At 46.7% G+C, this 24,317-nt stretch overlaps 1 protein-coding gene across 5 annotated transcripts in view; it reads right to left on the bottom strand.

The window, feature by feature from the left end:
* Positions 1-12,849: 12,849 nt before the first annotated feature.
* The window catches only part of FGFR3 (fibroblast growth factor receptor 3), a 55,555-nt gene continuing 44,087 nt past the window's right edge, over positions 12,850-24,317 (bottom strand). For 3 of the 5 annotated variants that reach the window (XM_076335781.1, XM_076335783.1, XM_076335784.1), the window contains exons 8-17: positions 21,670-21,857; positions 20,612-20,760; positions 20,400-20,521; positions 19,014-19,124; positions 18,643-18,833; positions 17,116-17,238; positions 15,430-15,500; positions 13,855-13,992; positions 13,292-13,397; positions 12,850-13,205 (exon numbers count right to left, since the gene is read on the bottom strand). In XM_076335781.1, coding sequence (XP_076191896.1) covers positions 13,041-13,205; positions 13,292-13,397; positions 13,855-13,992; positions 15,430-15,500; positions 17,116-17,238; positions 18,643-18,833; positions 19,014-19,124; positions 20,400-20,521; positions 20,612-20,760; positions 21,670-21,857 — 1,364 coding nt within the window. In that variant the 3' untranslated portion in view covers positions 12,850-13,040. The remainder of the gene's footprint in view (positions 13,206-13,291; positions 13,398-13,854; positions 13,993-15,429; positions 15,501-17,115; positions 17,239-18,642; positions 18,834-19,013; positions 19,125-20,399; positions 20,522-20,611; positions 20,761-21,669; positions 21,858-24,317) is intronic. The other 2 variants (XM_076335782.1, XM_076335785.1) reach the window with 1 other exon arrangement.

Genomic DNA, 24,317 nt, shown 5'->3' with positions numbered 1-24,317 from the left:
AAAAAACAAATAAAAAGACCTCCAACTGGTGTCTCAGACTGAAAAGTAGTAAGAATCAAAAGTCCTGCTTCTTTGGGCTGGAATTACGAATGTGGGGGTCTATTAGTATAGAAAACTGCTATAAACCCTGTATCCTGCTTTTGTCCGGCACAGCAGAGCGCCTTCTTTCAGGCCCACCAAGGATCTTGCTCTTCCATGCAAATTCAGCCTTGGGTGTCAGGTATGGATCACCACCAGGGAGCTAAGGAAAGAGAGTTGTCCTAGTTGGTCAGAAACCAGCCCCAAATTCACAGCCCATTTTACAGAAGCCAAGGTGGAAGCACAGGTAGAAATCCGTTCCCCGCTCTCTCACTGATCATGGATTCACATGGGGGAGTGTGGTTCCCAGGGTGCTGTGCAGCCACCCTGTCACTTAGTCCAGTAGTGACCTGGGTAAATTACCATAAACGCTTTTTGAAGCATATTATGGAGAGGGAATGGCAGGTATTTCACCTTAACTGACTCAGTTAAGCTCCTTTCCTTTTGCAAACAGCTTTCCTAAAGTACAGGAGTGTTAGTTTGCTCCTCTTCATCCTGCAGTGAGAATACTTTATGAGGAACGCACTTTCCCTTCTGTTAAATACTTTTTCTTAGCATGTCAAGTGTGTACATTGCTGCTGGCAAAAAGCAACCAGACCTGTAGAAAGAGAAATTTCTGAAGAATGTGTGGGGTGTTTGGGTGGAGCACAAATGAGCAGATGTTCCCACAGAACAACAGGGTTTTATGGCGAATGAGTACAGGTAAAGCCCTGGCTCCAGGGCAGCTGGATGCGTTAGGTGTACTCCAGCGTAAGAGTCAGAGATGCAGCAAGACTGCAGGAAATAAAACTGCTGGGATGTGCCCGAACCCTTGAAATGCTGCGTATGGGAGTTTCCCACTGAGGGAGCTGATTGGGATGGTTATACATGGGATTACTGGGATAATCTGTGTCCAGTTTGCAGCCTCCCTCAAATGGCAGTGTTTGGCTTTTTGAAGCTAACACTGAATAATGTGAGGTTTAATGTCAGGCAGAAAAATGCCTGTAAAAAGAAAAGGTGAGAAGTTTCAAACCTGAGCATTTGAAGATGAGCCAGCTAAATCCACATGTTAGTTGGCAATAGTAAAATGCCATTTTTTTGGCTTGTAAGTCTTATATTTTTTAAAGGAGTGGTCAAAAAATATGAAATACCTTTGCCACCTCACCCAGGCAAGGTGGAGGAGCCCAGAAGCTAATCCTCCACTGCATGCCAGTGCGGTCCCCATGCCCCGGCTCCTAGGGCTACTGCTGCAATGTGTTACATGTACGACCAGATAGTTAATGAAGCTATTGCTTTAATTTGCACCATACTGGGAGCCTGAGCTCTCAACTCTTCTGAAAACATGTGCCTTAGCTTCAGTGTCTGTAAACTGCAGTAATTAGCTGTAGAAACTCAGCTCTCAAGATTGGCAGCTTTGGCACCACCCTAAAAGATTATGCAGAGATCTGAAAAGCCCCTCTTGTTCCCCCACTTGTCACTGGACCCTGTCTACCCCTGTGTACCTGGGAGACATGCTGCAAACTCACATCATTCCTTGAACTTGCATTGCTCTTGCTCTACTAAATTTGCAAAAGTCTTTCTCGCTTCAGCACCTTTAAGACGTGAAAATAGAGAGATTGGTGATTAATAATTTATTTTGCTGCTGAAATTCCCGCTCTCTGCACATTAGATGTCCCACCCGAAATCTGCTTCATCGGTGCCTGAACTTCAAGGTACCTAAGACGAATGGCATGGGTTACGCTCCTTGAGTGTTACTGAGAGCTTGGTGATATCTGATTTCCTGTGTCTTGGTTGTATCTTGCTCATGTGTGCATTCTGCACAGAAATCTGACAAACGTATAGCCAGACTAAATTGAGATGTTTCGCCTCATCTGATATTTAATGCGAACCATTGGCTCCTTTGAGGCTGGAATTAAGTATTAGGTTTCGGTCACTGTAATTAGCAGTTGTTTGAAATGATAGTTAAATCCATTTTCTGAGCTGAACGAATCACTCAGACATTGAGGAAAGAAAAATAAACAAAGGTCAGATCAGCATTCGATTTGATCATTTGGAATTATATGCAAAGTAAGCCAGGAAGTTTGAAAGGCACAGGGACATGGAAGATCTGTCCCTTTGTAGCCACAGATTCTCATTTCTCAAAGGGAGAAAAAAGCTCTCATCATAAGCCATGGGACTGTGCTTGCCCTGGCTGTCTTGCATAGCTGAATCCTGAGAGATGATGTGGACTTTGTAAGGGACTCCTGCAGCACCGTTTTCAGGTGCTCCTGTGCTTGCAAGAAGGGGCAGTTGGCTTGGTATGTGTCAGCTATGAGGACCATCCTAGACCAAGAGCCAGAAAACAGCTAATTACCGAGCGAACAGTGAAAAAATCAGGTACTGCAGTGTAGGACACAGCTTCCCTAGGAGATTCTGAATAGGAAAGGCTGGTCCTGCGATGTACTGTGTGCAGGGCTGCACAGGCAGCGAGGGACAGTCAGCTCCCTGGTGCCCATCTGCAGAGCAGGCAGGAGCTAAAATCAGCGGTGAGTGACAGTTTTAGACTCTTATTTGGATGCCAGCAACCAGGCTGAAACACTTTGCAGTCAGCTAAGTGACAGTCTTATTTTAGGCCTAATTCTCTGCTGCTGAGTGTGAAGTGACCTCTGCACCAAGGCACAGCTCACGCAGACCTGGAGATCAAGGACAAAGCGTGGGGCCTTAAGGATGGTGAGGTCTCAAATTAAAGTGTTGGTTTTTTTTTTCCCTTTGCAGGATAATCACAGGTTGATTTGTCACTGAACAACCCCAACTACGGCATATTTCACCAATATTGCCTATTGCATGGAGTCATAGCAATGTGCAAAACCACCATTGCCGTCACTTAAATAGTGGGAGGCAACATTACAGCTAGGCATTCAACCCTAACGCTGCATTGCTTGAATGCTTCATTTCTCAACTTTAATGTTGCATAAACAACTGTTTTTCTGCCCTGTTCTACATGCTCACACATGCATGGAGGCCTTACTTCTCCAGTCCCTCCCACACAAGCAAACCTCCCTTGGCTTTGCTGGAGATTTTGCCTAACAACTAAAATGATGGCCTTTTACATGGTTTCTTAAGATTGACTTTAATGATGAGGATGAGTGTCTCCCTTTTGGAGAGCTGCCCACTCTCCTTAGGCTCATACTGCTCTTACGTTCTTCCCTGTTCATAAAATCTATGTGATACACCAATCTGGGCAAGGCAAATACGAGTTAGTACCACCTACATGAGGACTGTGGCACATTCAGAAAAATTAATTAGCTTTTGTTCAGCCAACCAAAATTATTTTGGATTCTGTAACCTCAGAACCACCCCTTTTGCCAATAATTTCTTGCCCTTTCTCTACCTTGTAAAAATTTCTTAAATTCTATATTTAAGTACAAGGCTGATGGAAAAGTCATGACTATTTCTGTGCCAACATAGCATTGTAATGTTGTAATGAATACAGCACTTACCTTTCTGTTTTCTGAATATCCAATAACAGCCTTGCTTTTGCAAACCCAATTCCTGAAAATGTCATTAAAATCACTCTCAAGGAGTGAAAGCTGATAGCGGGGCTTTGTGTGAAATGGACTTGGTATCCAAAGGCTCCCACTGGCTCAGGTTTCTTAAATCCTGTTTATTTTTTAAAAGGAGAAAAAAATGTGATCTTCACAAATAAATAATAATTTGGAATAAAAATAAAATGTGGTGCTAGTGTGCATGTAACTCCTATGGTCTGAGACCTTTTAGATGAAAAATCTCATCACGAGCTAATTAGAGGGGGCATAGGTGGAGGTGGAAGAGGTGTATCCAAAATGTTTCAGCCCATCTGAGACTTCCTCCAGTTTAAGGCAGAATTACGATCTTAGTAGTAAACATCAATAAAACTGGTAAACAATATTAAAAGCACCCATTTTCCCAGAATATTTACCCAACAGCAGAACTCTTTGTATGCTGAAATTGTAATGAGCAGGCGTATAGATATAACAATATATTAATAACTATGTATTTGTTAACTAGCAGAAAAAACCCCACTGTTGCAGAGAAAAGGGGAGTGATGCCCACCTGGCACAGCTCCAGGTACACCGGCCTGCCCTCTCCACAGACATTGCTCTTAACAGAAACACCAATTTTTTGCTATTATTGGGCTGGAGGAGGTTCAGAGCTTGGTCAGCTCCACTCACCCACCATAAACATCTTTGCTCAGCCTGTACAAGGAGAGCTGGAAGCTCCTTTGCCTTCCTCACTTGCAGCCTGGGACCCGCACCCCTGTCTGGATCTTGGTGTTTATTTAGCATCAGCCTCACGACGTGTGTTGCATTTATCTGCATTTTTTATCTAGTAGTCACTGTGCTGCTCAGGAGCCAAGTATGATGGTTCCAGACCTCGGTGGTTTCCTTGCCAGATGAAAGTCCCTGGTCATCAGGGGTGTATTGCACAGCCTCTCCTCCCTCCTGGGTTATTTGCAAGGTGGTAATACTTGCAAAGGCATCACTTAATTTTCAGGTGCTTCTGTAATTTCTCCTGTTGGTGTATGAATATTACTTTGGGTAGCTTGTGAAAGGCTGTTTGGCAGATGATTTTTATTAGCTGGGTGTTTATACACCCCAGGCTGAGGCGATGAGGGATGTCCCTGCCCACGGCAGGGGGGTTGGACTAGATGGCCTTTAAAGGTCCCTTCCGACCCAAACTATTCTATGATTCTGAGTGGAATGGCTTTTTTGAAGAGGGAGACTCTGCAGGGTCTCATAAAGATGGTCCAATTCTGAATTTTCCTGGTGTTCTCCGAGAGTTTGACCATAAATGCCTTTGGGAGGTATTTGCAGAAGTTTTTCACGTGCAAGCCATAAACCTCCAACAGAAGCATTAGGTAGGAATGTATATACTGATGAGGGTGTTTCCACAAATGCATTTTACAATGCCCAGATCAATCAGTCCTAAAATTTACCTCCTCCATCTCTTGTGTAGGTTAGAGTTGGCTGCACGGTTTCTGTCCAAGGAAGAATAATCACTAGAAATCTGAATTACTTGCATAACAAGAGCTCTGAGATGGCGTTCAGACTGCCGCGACTTTGAAACTCTCATGTGCAGGCTGTAAACAAGTGCCCCTTTCTGACAGCAGCACATTCCCAGCGTGTGAACTCATGAGTACCTGGAAAGGTATTGCATCTTTCTTAGGAAACCATCTGGCAGCTTGGTCCTTTCCCTCCTCTTACGAAGATGACTCGGCTTTTGCCATCCATGTGCCTGACTCTGCTCTTCTCCTTTGGTTTGCATACTGCCCTCACCAGCCAAACATCTCAGTGCCTTTCTGCTGACATGTTCAGCAGTGCCTATTCAGCGGTTTCCTAAGGGCTCAAGGTCCAACGTCACATAGTTAACGTTCTGCTGTAGTTCCCTTGGCTGGATCAGGCGGTGTGCAGTGGAGGCCAGACTGCTGTCTGTTAAGACAAGACAAACGCCTCACTGACATCAAATGAGAGAAGACATCCCTAGGAGACTGTATTAGGCAAAAACTTAAGACTGGCAGAGAACTAGGAGCCCTCTGAAGCCACTGGCTAAACTGAATCAATTAGACACATTCAAGAGCTGATCCTGTCCAGCTGCTCAGCCCTCATGGTGGTGCACAGTGAAGGTGTGGTGGGCATCATCCATGTAATGTCAGCACTTACGTGCATGTTCTTCCCATGTGGAAGATGTGTATGCGTCACTCCAGGACAGGAAGATGATTGTTTTGGGACCCTGTAATGGAGGTGTGCAATAAGCTCCTATCAGTGCTCATTGAGTTTGTTCCTCCAGAATGACATCAAGCACCATCACCTGTAAGTCCACCATCTTCTGCAGGACAGAAATGGCTGAGGGAGCTAAACACTGCAGGGAGGCACAAGAGGATGAAAACAGATCTCTCTCTCTTGCAATAACAAGAGATTACCTATCAGTACTACTAAAGCAGGTTTAATTCCAGGGTCTGTTTGAAGTCTAGCTAATTTTTACTTTGGGAGAAAAGTGTGTTTGTTTGCCTCCCCCATATTGCTGGTGTGGAAGTGGAAAAGCTGACATTGACTGGCTGGAACCAATAAATGGGTTTTCTGCCTTGCTGAGCAGACTAGATAAGTGTCTGATGGAAGGTCAGCACAAAGAATCATTTCCTGAACAAGTTATTTGCTATATTGGGAAAAAAGATACCTGTGGTGCTACCCAGGAAAGACATGAAATGATTTCTCTTGGATTGGGTTCAGGCTTTTTTGGTAGGACAAGAGCTATCTCATAGAGCAAACACGCTGGCTCCTGGGAAAGTGGCAAGCTGCTGGCTGGATCCTGGTTGTCCAGGCAGCTGTTCCGAGTGTGCATGAGCGTGTCAGGAGTGCATGACAGCACTTCTTCACAGAGCTTCGTGCTATGTCTGTGCAGGCTGCGAACACCTTGCGTTTGCAAAGTTACTTTCCAAAGTGGATAGTTCCTTGAGGCAGCTTCAGTGAGGGCTTGTAGGATTTTGTTTGGGTTTTTTGCCCAGTTCTACCAGTCTGGCAGAATCTTCAGGGGATGTGCTATATTGCCTTTCTCTGCCTTGATTTTCTGCCATCGACACTTCAAGTTTTGCTCCTCTTCTATCAAGAGGTCTTGTCAGTATGAATCAAAAGGTAACAAGTTTCACCACCCCTGCTTGCAACCTGCTCTTTAATACAGTCTCTAACATCTGGAAGTCTGATTACCCTAACATCCACATTGACTTTGGCTCAGGGTGGGCTGAACCCAAACGCAGTGCCTACCTTTGATGTAAGGCAGTGGTACCACCTTCCACGCCGTCTCAGTCTAGCATGCCCCGAGAGCATGCAGAGGGTGGCGAGGCAGCCCCAAGAGGCAAGTGTGCGTGGCATTTAGCTAAATGCCAGTAATAACAGCTAAACAGGGTGTGTTATCACCAGAGAGGCCGTGTGCTGGTCATCCATGGTGTTACCCTGTTCTGCCCAGCATCGGTTTTAGTTTGTGCTGCCTGATTTTCTGGCCGAATGCATAGGAGTGCACCCCAGTGCCATGGAGGTGTGGAGGTACCTAACTCTGCTGGTGCCAAACTTCCCCTTGCTTTCACTGCTCGAGTTTGGTGCCCAATGCCTATTTGAATGTAGCCCTTGGTTGGAAGATGCACCCGATTCTGCCCCTTCTCCCTGCTCTCCCCTCCCAGCTGGGGTCCTTCCTCCTTGATGGAAAAGCCACTGTTGTCTGCATTGGCGAGGAACCTGGAGCAAGCCATGGCTGGTGGGTGGTGCATGCAGATTTTGGCCTTTAGCAAAATCATTCCTGGGCCAATCCCACTTGCACATTTGGTAAGATATCTTTCTTCTGCTTCCATACTTTCCTTCCCCATCCCCTGCTCCTGCATGCTCCAGACCCCCCCCCAAAAGGGCCTGTGACAGGTGCAATGGTTATGGTCTGGTCTTTGGTGGGCACCAGCCAGGAAAGCTGATCACATGGTGGTGCGTGTGGGCACAAATGTCCCCGCAGGGCTCAGAGCCGATTGTATCACTGTGTGCTAGGACACTGATTTCTTTCCTGCTTTTAGATAATAATCTTGTTGGGGCAAGGCACGATGCTTTTTCTGCTTGACATGTTGCCTACACCCGAGATGCTGCTTGTGAAAAACAACACGATGGTGATGAAACAGAGAAACTAAATCAGAGGCATGAGAAAGTGAAACCATGCTTAGAGCTAGCATGGCTGAGAAGGTGGAGGAAGAAGGTACAGGCAAGAGTGACAAATCCCTTCCCTGTCTCTTGGTGAGCCCACGGTCCTGGGCCATGAAGCCCTAGAAAGCACTTCGTGTCCTGGCATCTCTGCTGGCCATTCCCTCGTGTCCTCCCATTGCTAGTAGCTCTGCGGTGTTGAGCAGATCCACCATTCACCTTTTATATTCCTTTTTCATGTCAACACGACCCATGCCTCCATATTCCCTTTCTGCAAGTTATATAGCCTCTGGGAGGGATGAACTGGCTCGGAGGAATCCACCAGCAGGAGACACCTCCTTCAAGAGTTTCAGATGGCACCGGTCACCAGGAAACTTTGCTATTTTAGTTCTAGTTGTCATCTCCTACTGACACCTGCAGGGCTTCAGACTTTTCCTCCTTTTGCCAAATCCTCCCTGTCTTACCATGTAGCCATTACCAATGGGAACACATTAAAAAAAAAAAAAAAAAAAATCACAATTTTAGTAATTTATTGCTACGAAACAGGTCACGGGGGCCAGTGCAAGGCCCTATTTGTGTAGTCACCCACAGAGGAAAAAAGACATTTGTTCTGCTTTGAAAAATACCTCTTTCATGTGGAAAGGGCATATGGTTTGGGTGGAAGGCTGCAGCCACCAAAGGGGAGGATGAGCTGCGGTGGGACGTTCGCTCAGTGACGCAGCCCAGCTGAGCAGCTTTGCAAATATTCCTTGAGATTGTTTTGCACATTGCTCAATGCACATCACACGCTGCAGCCAAATATTCATCCTCAGCTAAGAACTGGCTGCATTGTAAGGCAATTAAAGTAAAATATTACCCCCTCCTCCCTAACCCACAAACAAACACTGCTGCGGGTGAAGGTCAGCAGAAGAAGAATGACATCATGAAACCCAAGAGGGAAAGCAAACATCATGCCAGCTCCATGCGTTGGTCAGCCACTGCGCCGGGACAGAGACTTGCCTCTTTGAGACTGACTTCTGTGCTCTCCCTGTGCTTGGAGGACTTTTTTTGGGGCAGCTATGAAGCATGGGTATGCTACACACAGCAGCTGACTGCAGAACAATCCATCCCTCTTCTGCTTTTCAAGTCCTGGCGGCAAATGGTGCACAACATCCTCACCACCCTGCTACGAGGAAGCCATTTGCATGCGAACCAGCAACAGGCATTCAGCTGCGTTCCAACTGCAGCCCTGGATGGTCAGGGATCAACCCTTGGCCCACGCCGCTCCTGCTGGGGCAGGACACCAGGCTGGCCATCAAAGTGTGTCCTTAAAGCATGGAAACAACCCGTTCCAGGTAGCAAGACTTCTCCCACAATGCAGTATCTCTTAGTAGTGCTAAAAGAATGTTTTTTTTCTTACAATGGCAAGGAAATGACCTAAAAACAATGTAATTTTTTTTTTTTAAATTCTACTAGGATGTAACAGTGGTGGTGCCAGTCCCAGTGCTGCAGATGTAACCTGCTCAGATGCATGCACTCCCATGCCCAGCTACTTAAAACTACAAATGCCTGCTACTGTAGGCAGGCTATATGTAGGTAGATAAACTTGCATGCAAAAATCGAGGTGTCTGGGATGCAGTTCAACACGATCACCTGTTGGAATCCGTTAATATTTCATGGAAGTGCTGGTAAGATTGGCCCAGTGTTTCCCAAGCTGAAACAACCCCCTGCATTGTCTGCTACCAGCAAAGCGGGGATTTACTGAAGCTCCCTTGCTCAACCCACTCAAAACCAAAGTCAAACTTGGGCTCCCCTTGCTCCTTGGGAGCCGGGCAGAATGAGGTCCCACGCGCCCATCCCACCAGGCACTGGGTGCCTGCTCTGGATGATTCCACCTTCCCCCTTTCCTAGTGGTGGGCTCCTCTTGCGGACCTTGCACCTCCACCACCATCTGCAGGGCTGAATGCAACGCCGTGAGCACCACCACGATCACACTGGGAGACACCCTGGTCTGGATGAAATCCGTAACGGAGGTTTAATGAGCAATTCCTGCCCTTGTTAAGCGGGGGTTAAATACCTCTATACCTGCATGCACACAATGGCTTGTGTGGATATAAATATACCCACTAACAAAGAAATAATACTGCCCTTGATCCAAAATTGTTATAAATTTATTATGAATGTAAAACCTGTGCTGGCCAGGACTCACAAAGCAGCACTGTAAAAAAGAAACCCTCCTGGCACTACAAATCCCAGAGCCTAGAAGACTTGGTTTTGCAAAGGACCCTCACAATTGGGAATAAACCCCAAAATTTAACAACTTGTTTATTTTTTTTTTTTTAAGTAAGTTTGCCATGTTAACAAAAGCAGAATAGTTTTATTTAGTGTTCATCTCACACCTTTGACAGCTGCAGCTGTCAGGCACAGAAATACAGTATTAAAATAAACTGAACAGAGTTGCTCATTGAAAAAATCACGCTATGCAAACCTCTGGATTGTAACATCAACAGTATAAAATGTAACAAAATTGGAATTTTTAATTTTTTAAGCTTTTAAAGATAATAGTCCAGGCTATAAAACTATATAAGCATTGAATAAGAAATGTTAAAGTCAACAAGTCTACAACAGATACATCTTGTAAAAACTCAATAAATTATATATATATTTATAATATCTAGTAACATTTGAAATCATGCACAGTTTTGTACATTTTCTTTTCTCAGTACAGGAAAACTCAACGCTTCGAGTACTTGGAATGTACACAATTAGCAGACATTTGTAAGAAAATACCAAAAAATTCTTTTTTATTCCAACAAAACAAAACAAAAATCTCTAGAAATCTACCTTCTCAAACTTCCATTGAAATAACCTCAAACTATAAATTATTTATTTTAGGATAAGGATTTTGTGGCTCTAAGAAGAAAAAAAAAACTTAAAATGAGATGCTGCCATCCTGTTATTCTGAAACATTGATATGTAATATGCACCAGAGAAAAACGGAAAGAAAGAATTCAGGATGCAATTTGCCTTGCCTCTTTGTGGTAGTAAAGTCTTCTGGACAAAAAAAAACCCCAACCCACAACCCCCCCCCCAGCCCAAATCTCCCCCTTGTCAGCTTGATCCACGCTAAAATTCCCTAGTTCACTCCTGTGCTTTTAAACAGCTATCTGACATCGAGGAACAAAATAGCACAGCATTTGAAACACAAAATCAGGCATCACTGGCATTTTCCAATGAGTTAGATGCAAAAGAAATACGCAGTCGTTGCACCTCTCCTGCGAACAGTGCCACTCTTCCTGCTATTTTGCTCACATGGCATTTCTGAAGCCCAAAATACAACGGTACCGGCAAAGGGGGAAAAAAAAAATTACCCCACATCATCCAAAGTCAACATTTCGCTTTGCTTCATACTTGTTATTAAATCGACCACAAAGAATACCTTCATTTGAAAACAGAAAAATAAACACCCACACCCCCTTAATGCACAGTGGTTAAACTGATGGAAGAATTCTTGGCCCTGTTTCTCTGAAATATGTAAAAATCATCTCTCTGCTGCTATTTGTTTGGTTTTAACCACTGGTGATGTATTGAAAAATAAACTTACTTTTGCTCACTGCAATCCAGGATAAACTAATATTTTTTAATGAATACATATATATATATATTTATATCATTAAATGTAATTTGTTAAAGGACTGTACACCTATACATTCTTTCAATATTTCCCATAAACACAAAAGAAAAACTTGATTAATATATTTTTTCTCCATTTTTAATAAGTTAAAAAAACCCACCCTTAAACTCGGTGAAATTTAAAGTTTACAGTAACGCTACGCTATTTAAACCGATGAACAGATATGTTAATGTCTATAAATAACTTTACAAATATACACGTTAAGGTACAATTTTTAAAACAAAACTGTGAAGATATAAAACAAACAAACAAACAAACAATCTTTTCTTTCGCCCAGATCAGTATATCCTAGATTGCAATGCTTGTATTTTGACACTCTCTCTCGGTACTGCTTTATGTTGCATTAGTATTATACATTCTTTTTTTTTTAATATATTTATTTATATATATACAGGATATATTTATAGATATATACACAGATTCTCTGGAATAAACCTTTTTGATATAAGTTAAAGGCTCTTGCCTACAGGTACCCGTAACTTCTTTCTCCGAGTCACTGCACATAGATGGAGCCAAACCGCTGGCGTCGAGGGGTGGATGGAGGAGCTGCTCCCCTCCCACTCACCCTTGGCAAGCAAAACTGTGCAAACCCCAAAAAGTGAGATTCCTCCCCCCCCCCCCGCCCCAAACGGCTGTTCCCAAAGGTCGGGATGTGGCTTGAGACGCCATGTGGGCACCCAGGAGCCAGGTCCCCTGCCGCTCTCGGATGGGTGATGCTCTCCTCCCCGGGGACCCCCATGGCTGCCGCTGGGTCTCTGCCTGTCCCTGGGGTCTGCTCCCGCCTCGGCACGGCCCCATCACTCCCAGCCCAGCGCAAGGGCCGGCAGCCGCCGAGCCTGGCCAAAGCGCCGCCATTTCAGATGACTTGACTGTCTCTTTTCATCATTTTTTTTTCCTTTCTCCATGATGATTTGCATTTTACTTTTTTTTTTTTTTCTTCTTCCAAAAAGGATTCCTTCTATGTAGCTGGATAATATGATCATGAAGCTATAAAAACGACGACAACAAAAATATAGATATTTTTATAAATATATGAATCCCTGCAGGCAACGTGGCTTTTCAGCTCCACCAAAAAGGTTCATGTACAGATTGCATAAGCAAAGAATTTCTACATTCTTTACACTTTTTTTTTGTTTGCTTGTTTTTTAAAAAAAAAAGATTTTTTTTTTTCTCTTCTTCGTATTGCAGGCACAGAACGGCTACTCTGGCACTCGAAACGCAAGCGCGGAGGCTGGGAGGTCAGTGCCCCCCAGGTTCAACATTCTGCTTAGTAAAAAAAAAACACCCAAAAATGAAAAATAAACCAAATAAAAATCATATGATAGATCATCTTGGCAATAGATTAGTTCCTTCAGGCCAAACAGTGCTTCTTGACTTTTTATACAGCAAATGGGAAAAAAAAAAAAACCCAAAAAAAAAACAAAACAAAAAAAAGTTTTGGTTTTTTTTTTTTTTTTTTACCCTGAACAGCTCGACAACACCACCAATCTCCAGGCACCACCACACAGTTCCACTGGAAGATCCTTCACTACAGTTTCGTCCTCGGTGCCCCACCCTTGCGCCTCCGTGGGCACACTGCCCACCTGTCTGTCCGTCCGTCTGTCTGTCCGCCCAGGGTGTCCTCACGTCCGGATGACGCCGTTGCAGGGGGGGTGCTTGGGCAGGCAGGGCTCATTGGGCAGCAGGTCATGTGCAAAGACCGAGTCGTCCCCCGAGGAGCAGGTGCTGTGGGTGTCCTGGCCGGCCGGCGAGTACTGCTCGAAGGGCACCGAGAGGTCCAGGTACTCCTGCCAGGGTGACAGACCCATCAATGCTGGGTGTCCCCTGCCGGGGACCAAGCGACCCCTCCCCGCGCCCACCCCACCACACTCACATCGGTGGACGTCACAGTGAGGACCCTGTCCAGGTCTTCCACCAGCTGCTTGAAGGTGGGCCGCTGTGAGGGGACGGCGTGCCAGCACTCCCGCATGATCATGTACCTGCATGAGACGGGAGAGGGGACTGTCACCCATGGTGGGGCTAAGTGGCGCCCACCTGCCTGCCCACCCACCCCTAAATCGCCTGAGAACAGCTATGGCCAACGCAACTTCAGCCATGGTGGCCTTGGTGCATGGCCAGCTTGGGGGAGGAGGAGGAGCAGAGTTTTGTGGAGCCACACTCCTCACTATTGATCTCCTCATGCGTGTCCGTGCTCTCGAAGCAGGAGGAGGAACCGTCCTAAAGATGACACAACCAGAGCTGCAACCCCAACTGCCACCCGCTAAATGAGTCATGGGCTGAGCCGAAATGTGTCGGGGTGGGTAAACCTACCCGCTGCCAGCTCCACAATCTCACGGCGGGGTTGTCCCACCGGCCTGAACCATGGCCTGGGGTGGCATTTGGCCGCAGAGGGAAGGGGGAGCGGGGCGAGGGGGTCACCCCCCACCACACACTCACAAATCATGGGTGCAGTTTGCAGGTTTGTCCATCCGATGGCCTTCCTTCAAGAGTTTGAAGAGTTCCTCAACGGGAATTCCTGGGTACGGAGACCCTCCCAAAGTGAAGATCTCCCATAGTAGCACTCCAAAAGACCAGCTGGAAACCAAAGAAAGATCTTTAAAATTCAATGAGGTTTTTTTCCAAGCCCCCCCCATATCTCCTCCCCCCTGCTCAGCTTTATTTCTGTGCAGCCATGCATAGCTAACAAAGTCATCAATAGCATGACTAATTGCCTAGGCCATTTTTACTAGTTACTTGGAGATCTCTGCTGATCCAACTCAATAGCAAAGAAATCCCAGGCACCAAGTCTGAAATTGAAATGAGCATTTAATCAGATAGGTGACAGCCCATCTATTACCCCCAGCTCTTTGTTAGGTCTTCCACCAGCTCCACTGAATGGAACAAATCAAATTATTCATGCACAGCTTCACTGAATTGCAGGCTTGGAACCACAGGCCACTAATTGTGCAAGCTGATACCAAAACTTGCTTGTTACAACACTCATTTCACTGGCCAAGCTGGGAGAAAAATACCCCAACAAAAATCAGCGGAGCACTAATGTTACACACTCCACTCCCGCCAGCTGTGCTCTGGTTAAAAGTCCTCTTTTTCAAAAATATCTTTTGCCTTCTTCGTTTTCTTTTTAAAAACAGGGATTATCTGTCTCTGTTTCGCTTCCACGCACGCTCGCTCTCCCGTTCTCTAGCTTTGATTTATCTGTCATGCCCGCTGCAGCATTACCTAAGCATGGAAACTATGATTTAAGATCAATGAAAGCCAAAGTATGTGAAAAATACAGAAATAGAAAGATTCATTTGTCCAACTGCAAGCGGTGAGCCTTGAGGAACAGGCAGGCTGGCTGCTGAATTACTGTAAAAATGCCATTATTGACCAAATATTGAAATAAAAAAGCCGGTGTGCATGCTGAGCTACTTCAGTCCTTGCAAAGTTCAGATGCGATACGGATTCACACGTAAGGCGGCTCTGCTGTTTGCTTACCATGCAGAGGCACCAAAACAGACAAGACAGGATTAAGAAAAATAAAGGCAAATAAATGAAGCGGCAAAACTAATCCGAGAATATATTTGTTGAATATTGTCTGATCAACTCTACTAATGGCAGACAGAATATTTCAAGCTCATCCCATGTACTCAGCTGAAGCGTAAGTGTCTGGGGCAAAGCGTGGAGGAAGCCGAGGGTAATTTTTTTTGCATGGAGTTTTTTTGCACAAATTTTTTTGACTGCAGGATGAATCTCCTCATCTATAAACTGGACAAGAAATACCTGCCTGCCTTCCAGTAATTTTTCAGCAGCTCACTAGACATCCTCAGATGAAAGCAACTAGATAACAGCAAAATAAAACCATGTGTGCAAAGCTGCAGCTTGGAAATCGATTCATTTGCTTTTGCATCCCCAGGCGCCCCAGCAGTGAACGAGCCCTGCTCGTGCTTAGCAGTACGTTTGTCTTTAAGATACTATAGGTGTTGATTTCCCTGTCATTTTATTTTTTTTTAAAAGTGCGGGTACGCTTACACATCGCTCTGGTGAGTATAGACCCGGTCAAACAAGGCTTCTGGAGCCATCCATTTCACAGGCAGCCGACCCTGTAATTAGGAAGACAATGGGAACATCCCATCAGCATATTCCCCCAGCCACAACGGCACCATCTGAATCTTCTTTTCTAATCCAGTTTGAAACATTTTCATTAACAACCACATCTGCCTTCCCGGTCACTGGGCAAAGCAGTAGTGGCCACATATAAACAGATTAGAGCATTTGATCCCTGGATCTTTGCTGACAATCTTTGCAGTAAATGCTCTCTGTAGAGGACTGTATTTCACTGCCAAGGCAAGTTTAACATATCAGAGCATCTAAATCTTTGCATGGGAACAGCATCCATTGCTCATAAATGCAGCGAGCTCTGCAGCAGAACACGGGACAACACTTTCCATCTCTTTGGTTGGAAGAAGCAGTTTGACTCCAAGTCCAACCCCTGCTTAGGCTGAACTTGAAGGGAAACTTCCAAGAGTGAAGGCAAGGGCTAGATCCTCTAAGAATCGAATCCCAATCCCGCTGGAGGCTAAAGGAGTCCTGATCCCAGGTTTCCAGGGGAACATCCTACGTCAGGGTCATAAACATGGGCTGTCACATATGAGAAATAAAGACTAGATTAATCATAAGTCTTTCGGGCTTTGCTTGGCCCCTGGAGGGAGTCAGAAAGGACTGTTTCATGTCTGAGGCATAATTTGGCTACGGGAGGGCTTTGTCCTCTTCTGACCCACTGTCTCACTGGGGGAGACAACTAGAGATGGGACATAGGCAGGATGCACAAACGGGATTGTGCTCTCAGCTGTCCAACACAGCTCAAACAAGGAAAATCCATCTGATCTACGATTAAAATTCCGAAGAATTTTTGTTAATTTATGATTAAGAAATCCTAGCAATTAAGAAAGATTTCTGATATGATATTGGAAAGGATCAGTATGGACATGGTGGGCTTCGTAGGACTGCCTGGACATTTAGACCCCTTGCAATCACAAGGCCCTCAGCTTCTGCAATACCCTCAACCTCTTCCACTGCCATCTCTGCACTCTTGTAGTTGTGGCTTTTGCTCAGAGCTAAACATCTGCTGCAGGGCTCTGAACCAAGACACAGGTCTTCTCTCCAGCCCTTCATTTGTAAATTCATCTCTACAGAAAATACAAATGACTCCAGGACTCAGCCCTTGTCTGGGACTATCTTTTCACCCTTGGCAGTGGAGCCAAGGAGCTCAGCTATAAAAAGAGGAGAGAAATGCATGAAAGCCAGGTAGCTCCAGGTATACAAAAAGTGACGCTCTTCTGTCAAGGGCTCTGCTGGGATAGAAGTTGGCTCCTTGGGACCTTTATGAACAGTAGTGGAGCAGACCGGAAAGGGCTCCATTCCCCGTCGGTAAAAACCTTGGTTTCTCTTAGTCTAGAGCTTCCTGGCCAGAGCCAAGACCTCTCAACCAGCTACTAGCACCAGCAGTATCTGTCAGGAAGAAAACGGATGACAGGTGGACTCCTGGGGCCATCCTATCTACAGCCCCTCACCTCTGCCGGGGTGAGGCCACCGGCAGATTTCTTCCTCCTGAGCCTCTCTAGAAAGGGAGATGTGGGACAGGGGCCACTTGCTGCAGGGATGGCTGAACTCCCTGCCAGAAGGAGAACTGCACGTGCTTGGCAGCTCTGTACTTACATTGGTGGTTTTCTTGTAATAGTCGATGTTGTGAACGTCTCTAGCGAGGCCAAAATCAGCTATTTTCATCACATTGTCTTCAGTAACTAACACGTTCCTGGCTGCCAAGTCGCGATGAATGCACTGTGAAAGGTGAGCAAGTCAATAAATAAGGGCTTGTTAGCTGCCTGCGCCTGGAACCAACAGCACCATGTGGTTTATAAGCTGCCGTTTCATTGACTCCCAAGCTCATAAAGCTGTGGGCACTGCTTAACTCCTCGCTTTCTGTGTCACTGCCCCATCATGCATGCTCTGTGGGAGCCACCTCTTAGCAACACCTAATCGGCAGCCTCAGCACTGACACAGCCACGCGTCTTTTCTCTCCAAAGGGGATGTACAGATGAGAAAGCCAACCCTCCTCTTCTGTGGGAGCCTACTGGGACGTGAAGCTGTCTTTCTGCCCTGCATCCTCCAGGAAGAGAAGTGCAGGCTGATGTTTGAAGGAAAAAAAATCCTCAAATTAAGATATCCCCAACACATCCAAAATACATAAAATCATAGAATGGTTTGGGTTGGAAGGGACCTTTAAAGGTCATCTAGTCCAATACCCAACATCATAGCTGTTAGCTGAGAAAGAAGCTAAATTAGCCTGCGCTGTGCAGAAAGAGAGTTCAAAGCCACCATGAACCATCCACCCTGAACGGCAATCACAGGATGAACACATCTGACACCTGAACTGAACTTGCTCTTGCGGTAGTGCTCCTTGCCCACAAAAAGAGGTCCCTCTGGCTGGTGCACAGCTTCCTGAACCCAAAGCCTGATTCTCCACTTGCTGATGTCAGGATAAATCAGGACTAATCCCAGGGTATGATGTAAGCAAATGCAGCAGCCGGCTCAATGCCAGCAAAGTGCTCCTCAGGGAGCATCCTGGACATGGCCATGCATCGAGCCAAATCCACCGCCAGCTCCGCTTCTCACCAAGCTGGTGACAGACGCAAACACGTGAGCTACACCCACGATCTCAGCTTCCTCGTAGGTGCTCTGCGTCTTTAGCGATCTCAGAAGGGAGATGAGGGGGACAGGGGTGCATGCAGCTCCTTTAGACGTCTAAATCAATGCCTCCCACAGTGGCAGCTCACAACTTGGTGTGACGCTTACCCTGACCACTGCTGCCTGAGCCTCAGGATTGCACATCTGAAAGCCAGTTACCTCTCTGAGTGGTAAAGGTTGAATTGCTGAGGAACTGCACCAAGGTCTGGGTTGCTTGTGCTTTTGTACGCGTTTTGGGGATGCTAACAGGCCTGCAGGTGACAGCGAGGGCTGTGCAGCTGCATGGCTCACAGATGCGGCCAGCATATGGGAACTTCTGCATACGGCTGAAGCCTTTGCAAAAAACCCAAGATACTCCACATTGAAAAATCTGGTCTCTAAAGGGAGAAGCCTGCCACGCTTTGCCTGAGTTGTCCTACACACACACACAGAGCACTGCATGCCTTTGAACACACGGGTCTGACCAACACGTCTATCAAATGAGGTTTCTCAACTCACTTTCTGAGATGCCAAGTACTCCATGCCACGGGCCACCTGGTAGGCACAGGAAACCAGGTCTTTAAACGTCAGCTGCTCCTCCGGCAGCTTGCAGGTGTCGAAGGAATAGTCCATGCCAGGTGGGCGACGTGCCCTGAGGTATTCTCGCAAGTTCCCCTTCGATGCATATTCCACCAACACGTAGAGCGGTCCTGCAAGCAAGAGTGCCATCAGCATCCAGCGGAGGAACAGCATGCGCTGCCTGGGGGCTAGGCTGACCATTGAAAGCTCATCTGGGACATTTTGGGCAGCCAGTGAGTAATTACACAGAAGGGACAGTCAAACCTGAGCCTCCCACAGCCCTGCGAGCAGTGGGCTGCTTTGCTACGTACCGTCCTGCGTGCAGGCACCGAGGAGGTTAATAATGTTTTTGTGCTTCCCAATCATTTTCATCATTTCCATCTCAGAGACCAGGTCGGAAAGGTCCTTGTCTGTGGCATCATCTGGAGAAAGCAAGAGAGGAAAGCAAAAGAATGTCAGGAAGAAAATAAGTGTTTTGTGAAGTAGTTAATACGACTGCTGTGTAGCCATGCGGGGCTTTGATAGGGAAACAGTACTCAAAATATGGCAGTGTTTGTTTTTATTCTATTTTGGGAAGAAGAATAAAAATAAAACCAAACAATACTACCTCAAAAAAAAAAGAGAATATTTGTTCAAGAAGAAAAAACAAATAGATGGAGACAAATGTTCATATAGAAATCAATAAAACCTTTCCTCTTCTGTTTCATCCTGATAAATATTAAAGAAAAAAAGTCAGTTTTGGTACCTGGCACCATTTTCCATTTCTGATTGTTTCCCTCCCTCATCTCCAGGGGCAAAGAGTTAAGGATGGGAGAAAGTCAGAGCTGGGAGAGGGACTAGAGGAAGGAATGTATTTTTTGCATGGAAAGTTGTAATTTTTCTACGAAAGTAGAAAAACTACCCCCCATTTTCTACAAAAGTAGAAAAATGGGGGAAAACCTCCCCAAATGAATGCTTTGGTTTGGAAAGACGAAAATGTTCCTGCTTCCAAAAACAACTTCAGAATGGACTGAAGGAAATGTAAATGAAAAGAATCCTTTTCTGATAAGTACTATTTTTTTAAAGATGTCACCCCGTGTAACCTCAAACCCATGCTGCTCACTGTTGGAGCATCCGCCCTGCTTGCTCCAGCTGAACTCCTCAGGGTGATTTTGTCTGTGTGTTGTCTGTGGCTACTGTGCGCGGGGGAAGGATGGGAAACAGAGACTCATCCGAAGGTGCCCAGCGACTCCCCCATTTTTGGCCTCCCTTTAACCTCTCAGGAGTTTGGGATCGAGTTTCTTCAGTGAAGAAACTCCTCAAGAAGGAGTTTGTCAACCGAATTTCTACAAACTCCACCTGAGTTTGTTGCATAAGCTTTTGCTAGAACAGGCAGCGCTAGTTATGGGAGGAGTAAGGAGCGAGCTGATTCACGGAGCTGGCTAGAAGTGAAGGGGGTTCCCCTTCTTCTCAGGGATGCTATTACCCCTTGGCAGAGAACTGGGTTATTTCCCATTCCCCGCTCCTGATGGGATTTGCACTTTTACGTGCTCCCCAAGGAGACAGCCCTCACCCCCAGGCTGTGTGGGTGAAGGGGAAGAAGCAAGCTGTTCTTGCTTTCTTATACTGTATCTGTTTGTATAAAAGACTTAGAAGAGAGGGAACGAGATGAAATCCCAGCACAATATGCTGTTCTGCCCTCTGTGGACTCCCCATACCTTTTAACATCTTGACAGCAACCGTGATGGCCTTGTTTGGCTTGTCCTTATCAATCCCAATCGCTTCTGCCATCACCACTTGGCCAAAACACCCCTCGCCAAGCGGCTTCCCCAAGGTCAGGCTGGAGGGAGAAACAACAGGCGCGTTAGTGGGTACTGGGGTGGTGACACTCCCGGGAGGCAAGGGGACCCTGACCCGTGGGTTGACTGACCGAGAGCGTGCCAATTCCCACTTAGGATCAGGAGGCAGTTCCAGCTCAGAGACATTGGCCAGCATCGGCCCGTCGCTGGAGGAGAGACGCGTGATCCGGACCAGGGGTGTGTTGGAATTCATGGAAGAGTTGGACTCCAATGACACCTGCTTGGGTAGAGCAAATGAAGTGTTATTGCCAACTGTACTGCTAGGGAAGGCAGTGCGTGAGATGGACCCTGAGGGGGTTTGAGCCATCTTTGCCCACTGACACCTTTCTGGTAATTTCTAAATGAGAAATTCCCCCCACCCTCCACCTCTCCCCCATCCTTGCAGAAATGCACTGATGTAGGCACCCGTGGTCAGGTTTTTAGCTGGTGGAAAGGCGGGACAGGTCAGCCAGTGCCCTCCAGCAGGCAGGAGGTATAATCCGTTTAGTTGGTCTGTGTGCATCTCCATAACACGTATAGGCTATGGATTGACTTCTCCTGTTCTGGCCCTGTAAATGCCCACCACGAGCTTGCAGCCAAAGCCATTAAATCTGTATCTTTCACTATGTGGTTTTACATGGTGCCTTTTGCTCCTGCCCCTCTGCAATTACACGCAGCAAAGCATCTCTAACCACACGGAAAAAGAGGACACTCTCCCACCTCCATGAGAATTGGTTCAAGTCCCCAGTGACCTCTGTGAAAGCAGGACCGAGCACAATTAAACGTGCTCTTGCTCCCCAAATCCCCGCTCCACCAGGGAGCCTGGACTAAACTGTTCCCCTGCAAGATGTGCTTTCTGTTGCATCCACGGCTGTGCTGCCAGCCCCTCTTGGACAAGGGTGACAGAAACGTGGCTGCTTGGGAGCTGCTCATGAATCCGAGTCAGCTGCCACCAGCTACTCCTCCACTGGAACAGAAACAAATGAACGAAAGAGGTTAAACTCCTAGACTGCAGCCGACTTACGTCCCCCTTGGGCAGCATTTTTCTGGCAGAGCTTCTCACCTAGAGAGAAAATTTCAAGGAGGGGAAAAAAAAAAAAGAGGGATGACCATAGGGGGGAATAGGAATCTTGTATCTACTTTCTGTTACCTGTCTCTTGAGTGGAAATTTGGAGACTTTCTGTACAGTGGGGGTGTTCATGGCTTTTTTGCTTGGCATTTTCATCCTGCAGATAATCACAATGACCAGCACAAGGATGAAGAGAACAAAGCCAGTGCCGTAACTGAGAATGCCAGCGTACACTGAGCCCGAATCATCCATTTCCATGAGCTCCTCCGCTGCGGGGTGACAAGAGACGGCAGTCAGGACGGGGTGGGCAGCTGCCCACATGCAACTACACACATGCAGCACAAGGAATTTGGGGAGGACTTGCTCATCGATGCCAATTTTCTCTCTAGGCCAGTGGTTTTCCACCTGCGGCTGTAGCTAAAACATTAGTCCAGTTTGCCTTTTTTGGGGTAATTTTACTGCCCTTTGATGCAACCCTGGGGTTTCTAAGAGCCTTCAGCCCACAGGTTGAAAACCACTGCTCTAGGCTGAAGGCATCTTCACGTGTCTGTGCTGCCCCTCTGACCCAGATCTTGCTTTTCCTGCACATCCACACCATGTAGCTGGATGCCTTGTATGTGCAAAGGCTGCAGGACTGGGGTTTGCTGCACTTTGCTGATTCGGCTTCTCCAGCAAAGATTTCCACTGGACCCGTGCCTGCCCTGAGGGACCAAGGGGCTCGAAGGGCACCCAGGGGTAAGGCATCACACAGAGAAAATGCCTCATGAGAGCAATCTGCATAATTATTTCATGAAAACCTAGTTCTGCTGGGAAGAGGCTGGAAGGTCTGGCCCAGACAGGTGGCTGAGCTGGGAGGGTGATGGCATGAGCCCATCAGCAGTGGCTACCGGCTAGCAAGACTTTTTTGGGACCAGCAAAGCTCAGCTGTGTTTCTCCCCTTGTTTCTTTCAGGACAGGCACATAGACCAGAGGAAGGAGCCACAGTGGGACTGGTTTTCTGTCCCCCAAAGCCGTGCTGGCGTCAGAGGAACAGACAGCAGTGGGAAACTTTAAAATGAAGTCATGCCGGTGGGGTTAGCTCGCTAACGGCTTGTGTACATCACTGCTGCTCCAAAGCAGCGTCTTCAGCAAGTAGCGGGAGCTTTGCCCCTGGCAGCAGCAGGCTCCGAATCAGGTCTTCGGTGGCTGTCTCCAGGGGGACATGGAGAAAGGGCTGTCGGTGACATTGGGGGCTGCACCAGCCTGTGTGTCAGCTGCGCAGGGCCTGATCCTGCCAAGCGGCCATCTCCTCCTGTGGGGAAGGGTTACCAGATCTCCCAGGATCAGGCACTACAGTCGGTGCCACAGCTCTGCTGTCTTGGCTCACACCGTCTCGCCCTCTGTTCCATGTCTCTCCTCCCTTAGCGTGGACAGGGGTCTACAAGCAGAAGTTCCCCAGACGGACTGTATCCTGCACCTTCTCTGTGGGTAGTGCTTCAGGGCCTGCTGCTGCACAGACGGCTGCCCTTCACTGCGTCTGACTTCAATATAAAGTTCCACTTCAGGTTTTTTGGTGGGTTTTCTCCTGCTTATTCTTTGCTTAAATAAGAGGTGTGAGTTCATACATTGTAAAAACAGCGTAACAGTTGGATGAGACAGTATCAGGAAATTCTCAAAATAAGAGAGACATTAGTCTTCTAACCAAAGGAAATGATTTCTCATCCAGCGGATGGCAGAAGCAGAAACAGGATCAGATCAGCTATTTTAGAGCTGGCAAATAAACAGAGAAAAGACCAGCAGATGCCACTGGCAGCAGGGTTGGGCGTGGAGGAAACCCTCTTGAGCCCCAGTAAAAGTGATTACATCCAAATCACCCGCACAGATAAAGTCAGGATTAGAAATGCCAAAGTTTCCAGTTCCTAAACACATTCCAAGATGGGTGTGTTGCAAGATGGAGCCAAATGTGGTCTGTGACTGGGTGAGCCAAAATGAGGCGTATAGGATTTTGGGTGCCCTTTCAGTAAGGGTCTACTGAACATACTCCAGGACTGTTCTTGCATCATCTGCATGGCACAGCACCTATGAGATTCAATATGAATATTGCTGGTGCTTTCCTGGACCATGCTCATGCCTCCCCTGTAGCCAGAGGCAAATTCTGCAGGTGAAGGGACAGCACAGCCTCGTCCCCCTCTTTGGGAGAGCAGATCCCTCCGTTGCATATTCTGTGCTGGCTTCATTGTCAATGAGAGCTTTGCACATGAAAGGACCACAAAATTGAGGTCACTCTGGCCTCGGGTTTCAAGCCCACTGCAGCTTTCATCGATCCCAGCTGGAGCAGGCAGCGTGCAGTGCCCCTGGGAGCCAGGACTCCTGGGCACTCTCTACAGATGACTCTCCTCGACCTTCTGTTTGAGATCGCTATCTTGGCCTGTTCATCCGTGGAGCGGAAATAATGCTACAGGCAGGGAAGGGTGTACTCACACCAACCACTTATGCATCTAATTTTAAGTTAAGATATGAGGTTAGACAGAAAGGTTCCTTCATAAGATGATCCACAGTCCATGCCCAATTTAGGTGCCCTGGATCATCTGACGGGGTGGTTTCCTTCTCCCACTGTCTGTGTAAGAAGACAAAGCTCCCAATTTTGGCGCTTAGCAGTCTCTTAACAAAGAGGCTGTGAACACCTCCTTGTTATCTAGATCAAAAAAAGATACTGGGCATTTTGTATCATTACTGCAAAAATAATTTAA

The sequence above is a fragment of the Aptenodytes patagonicus genome, chromosome 4 (genome assembly GCF_965638725.1).
Source record: "Aptenodytes patagonicus chromosome 4, bAptPat1.pri.cur, whole genome shotgun sequence".
Classification (NCBI taxonomy): Eukaryota; Metazoa; Chordata; class Aves; order Sphenisciformes; family Spheniscidae; genus Aptenodytes; species Aptenodytes patagonicus.
This window is presented reverse-complemented; position numbering and strand designations above follow the sequence as displayed.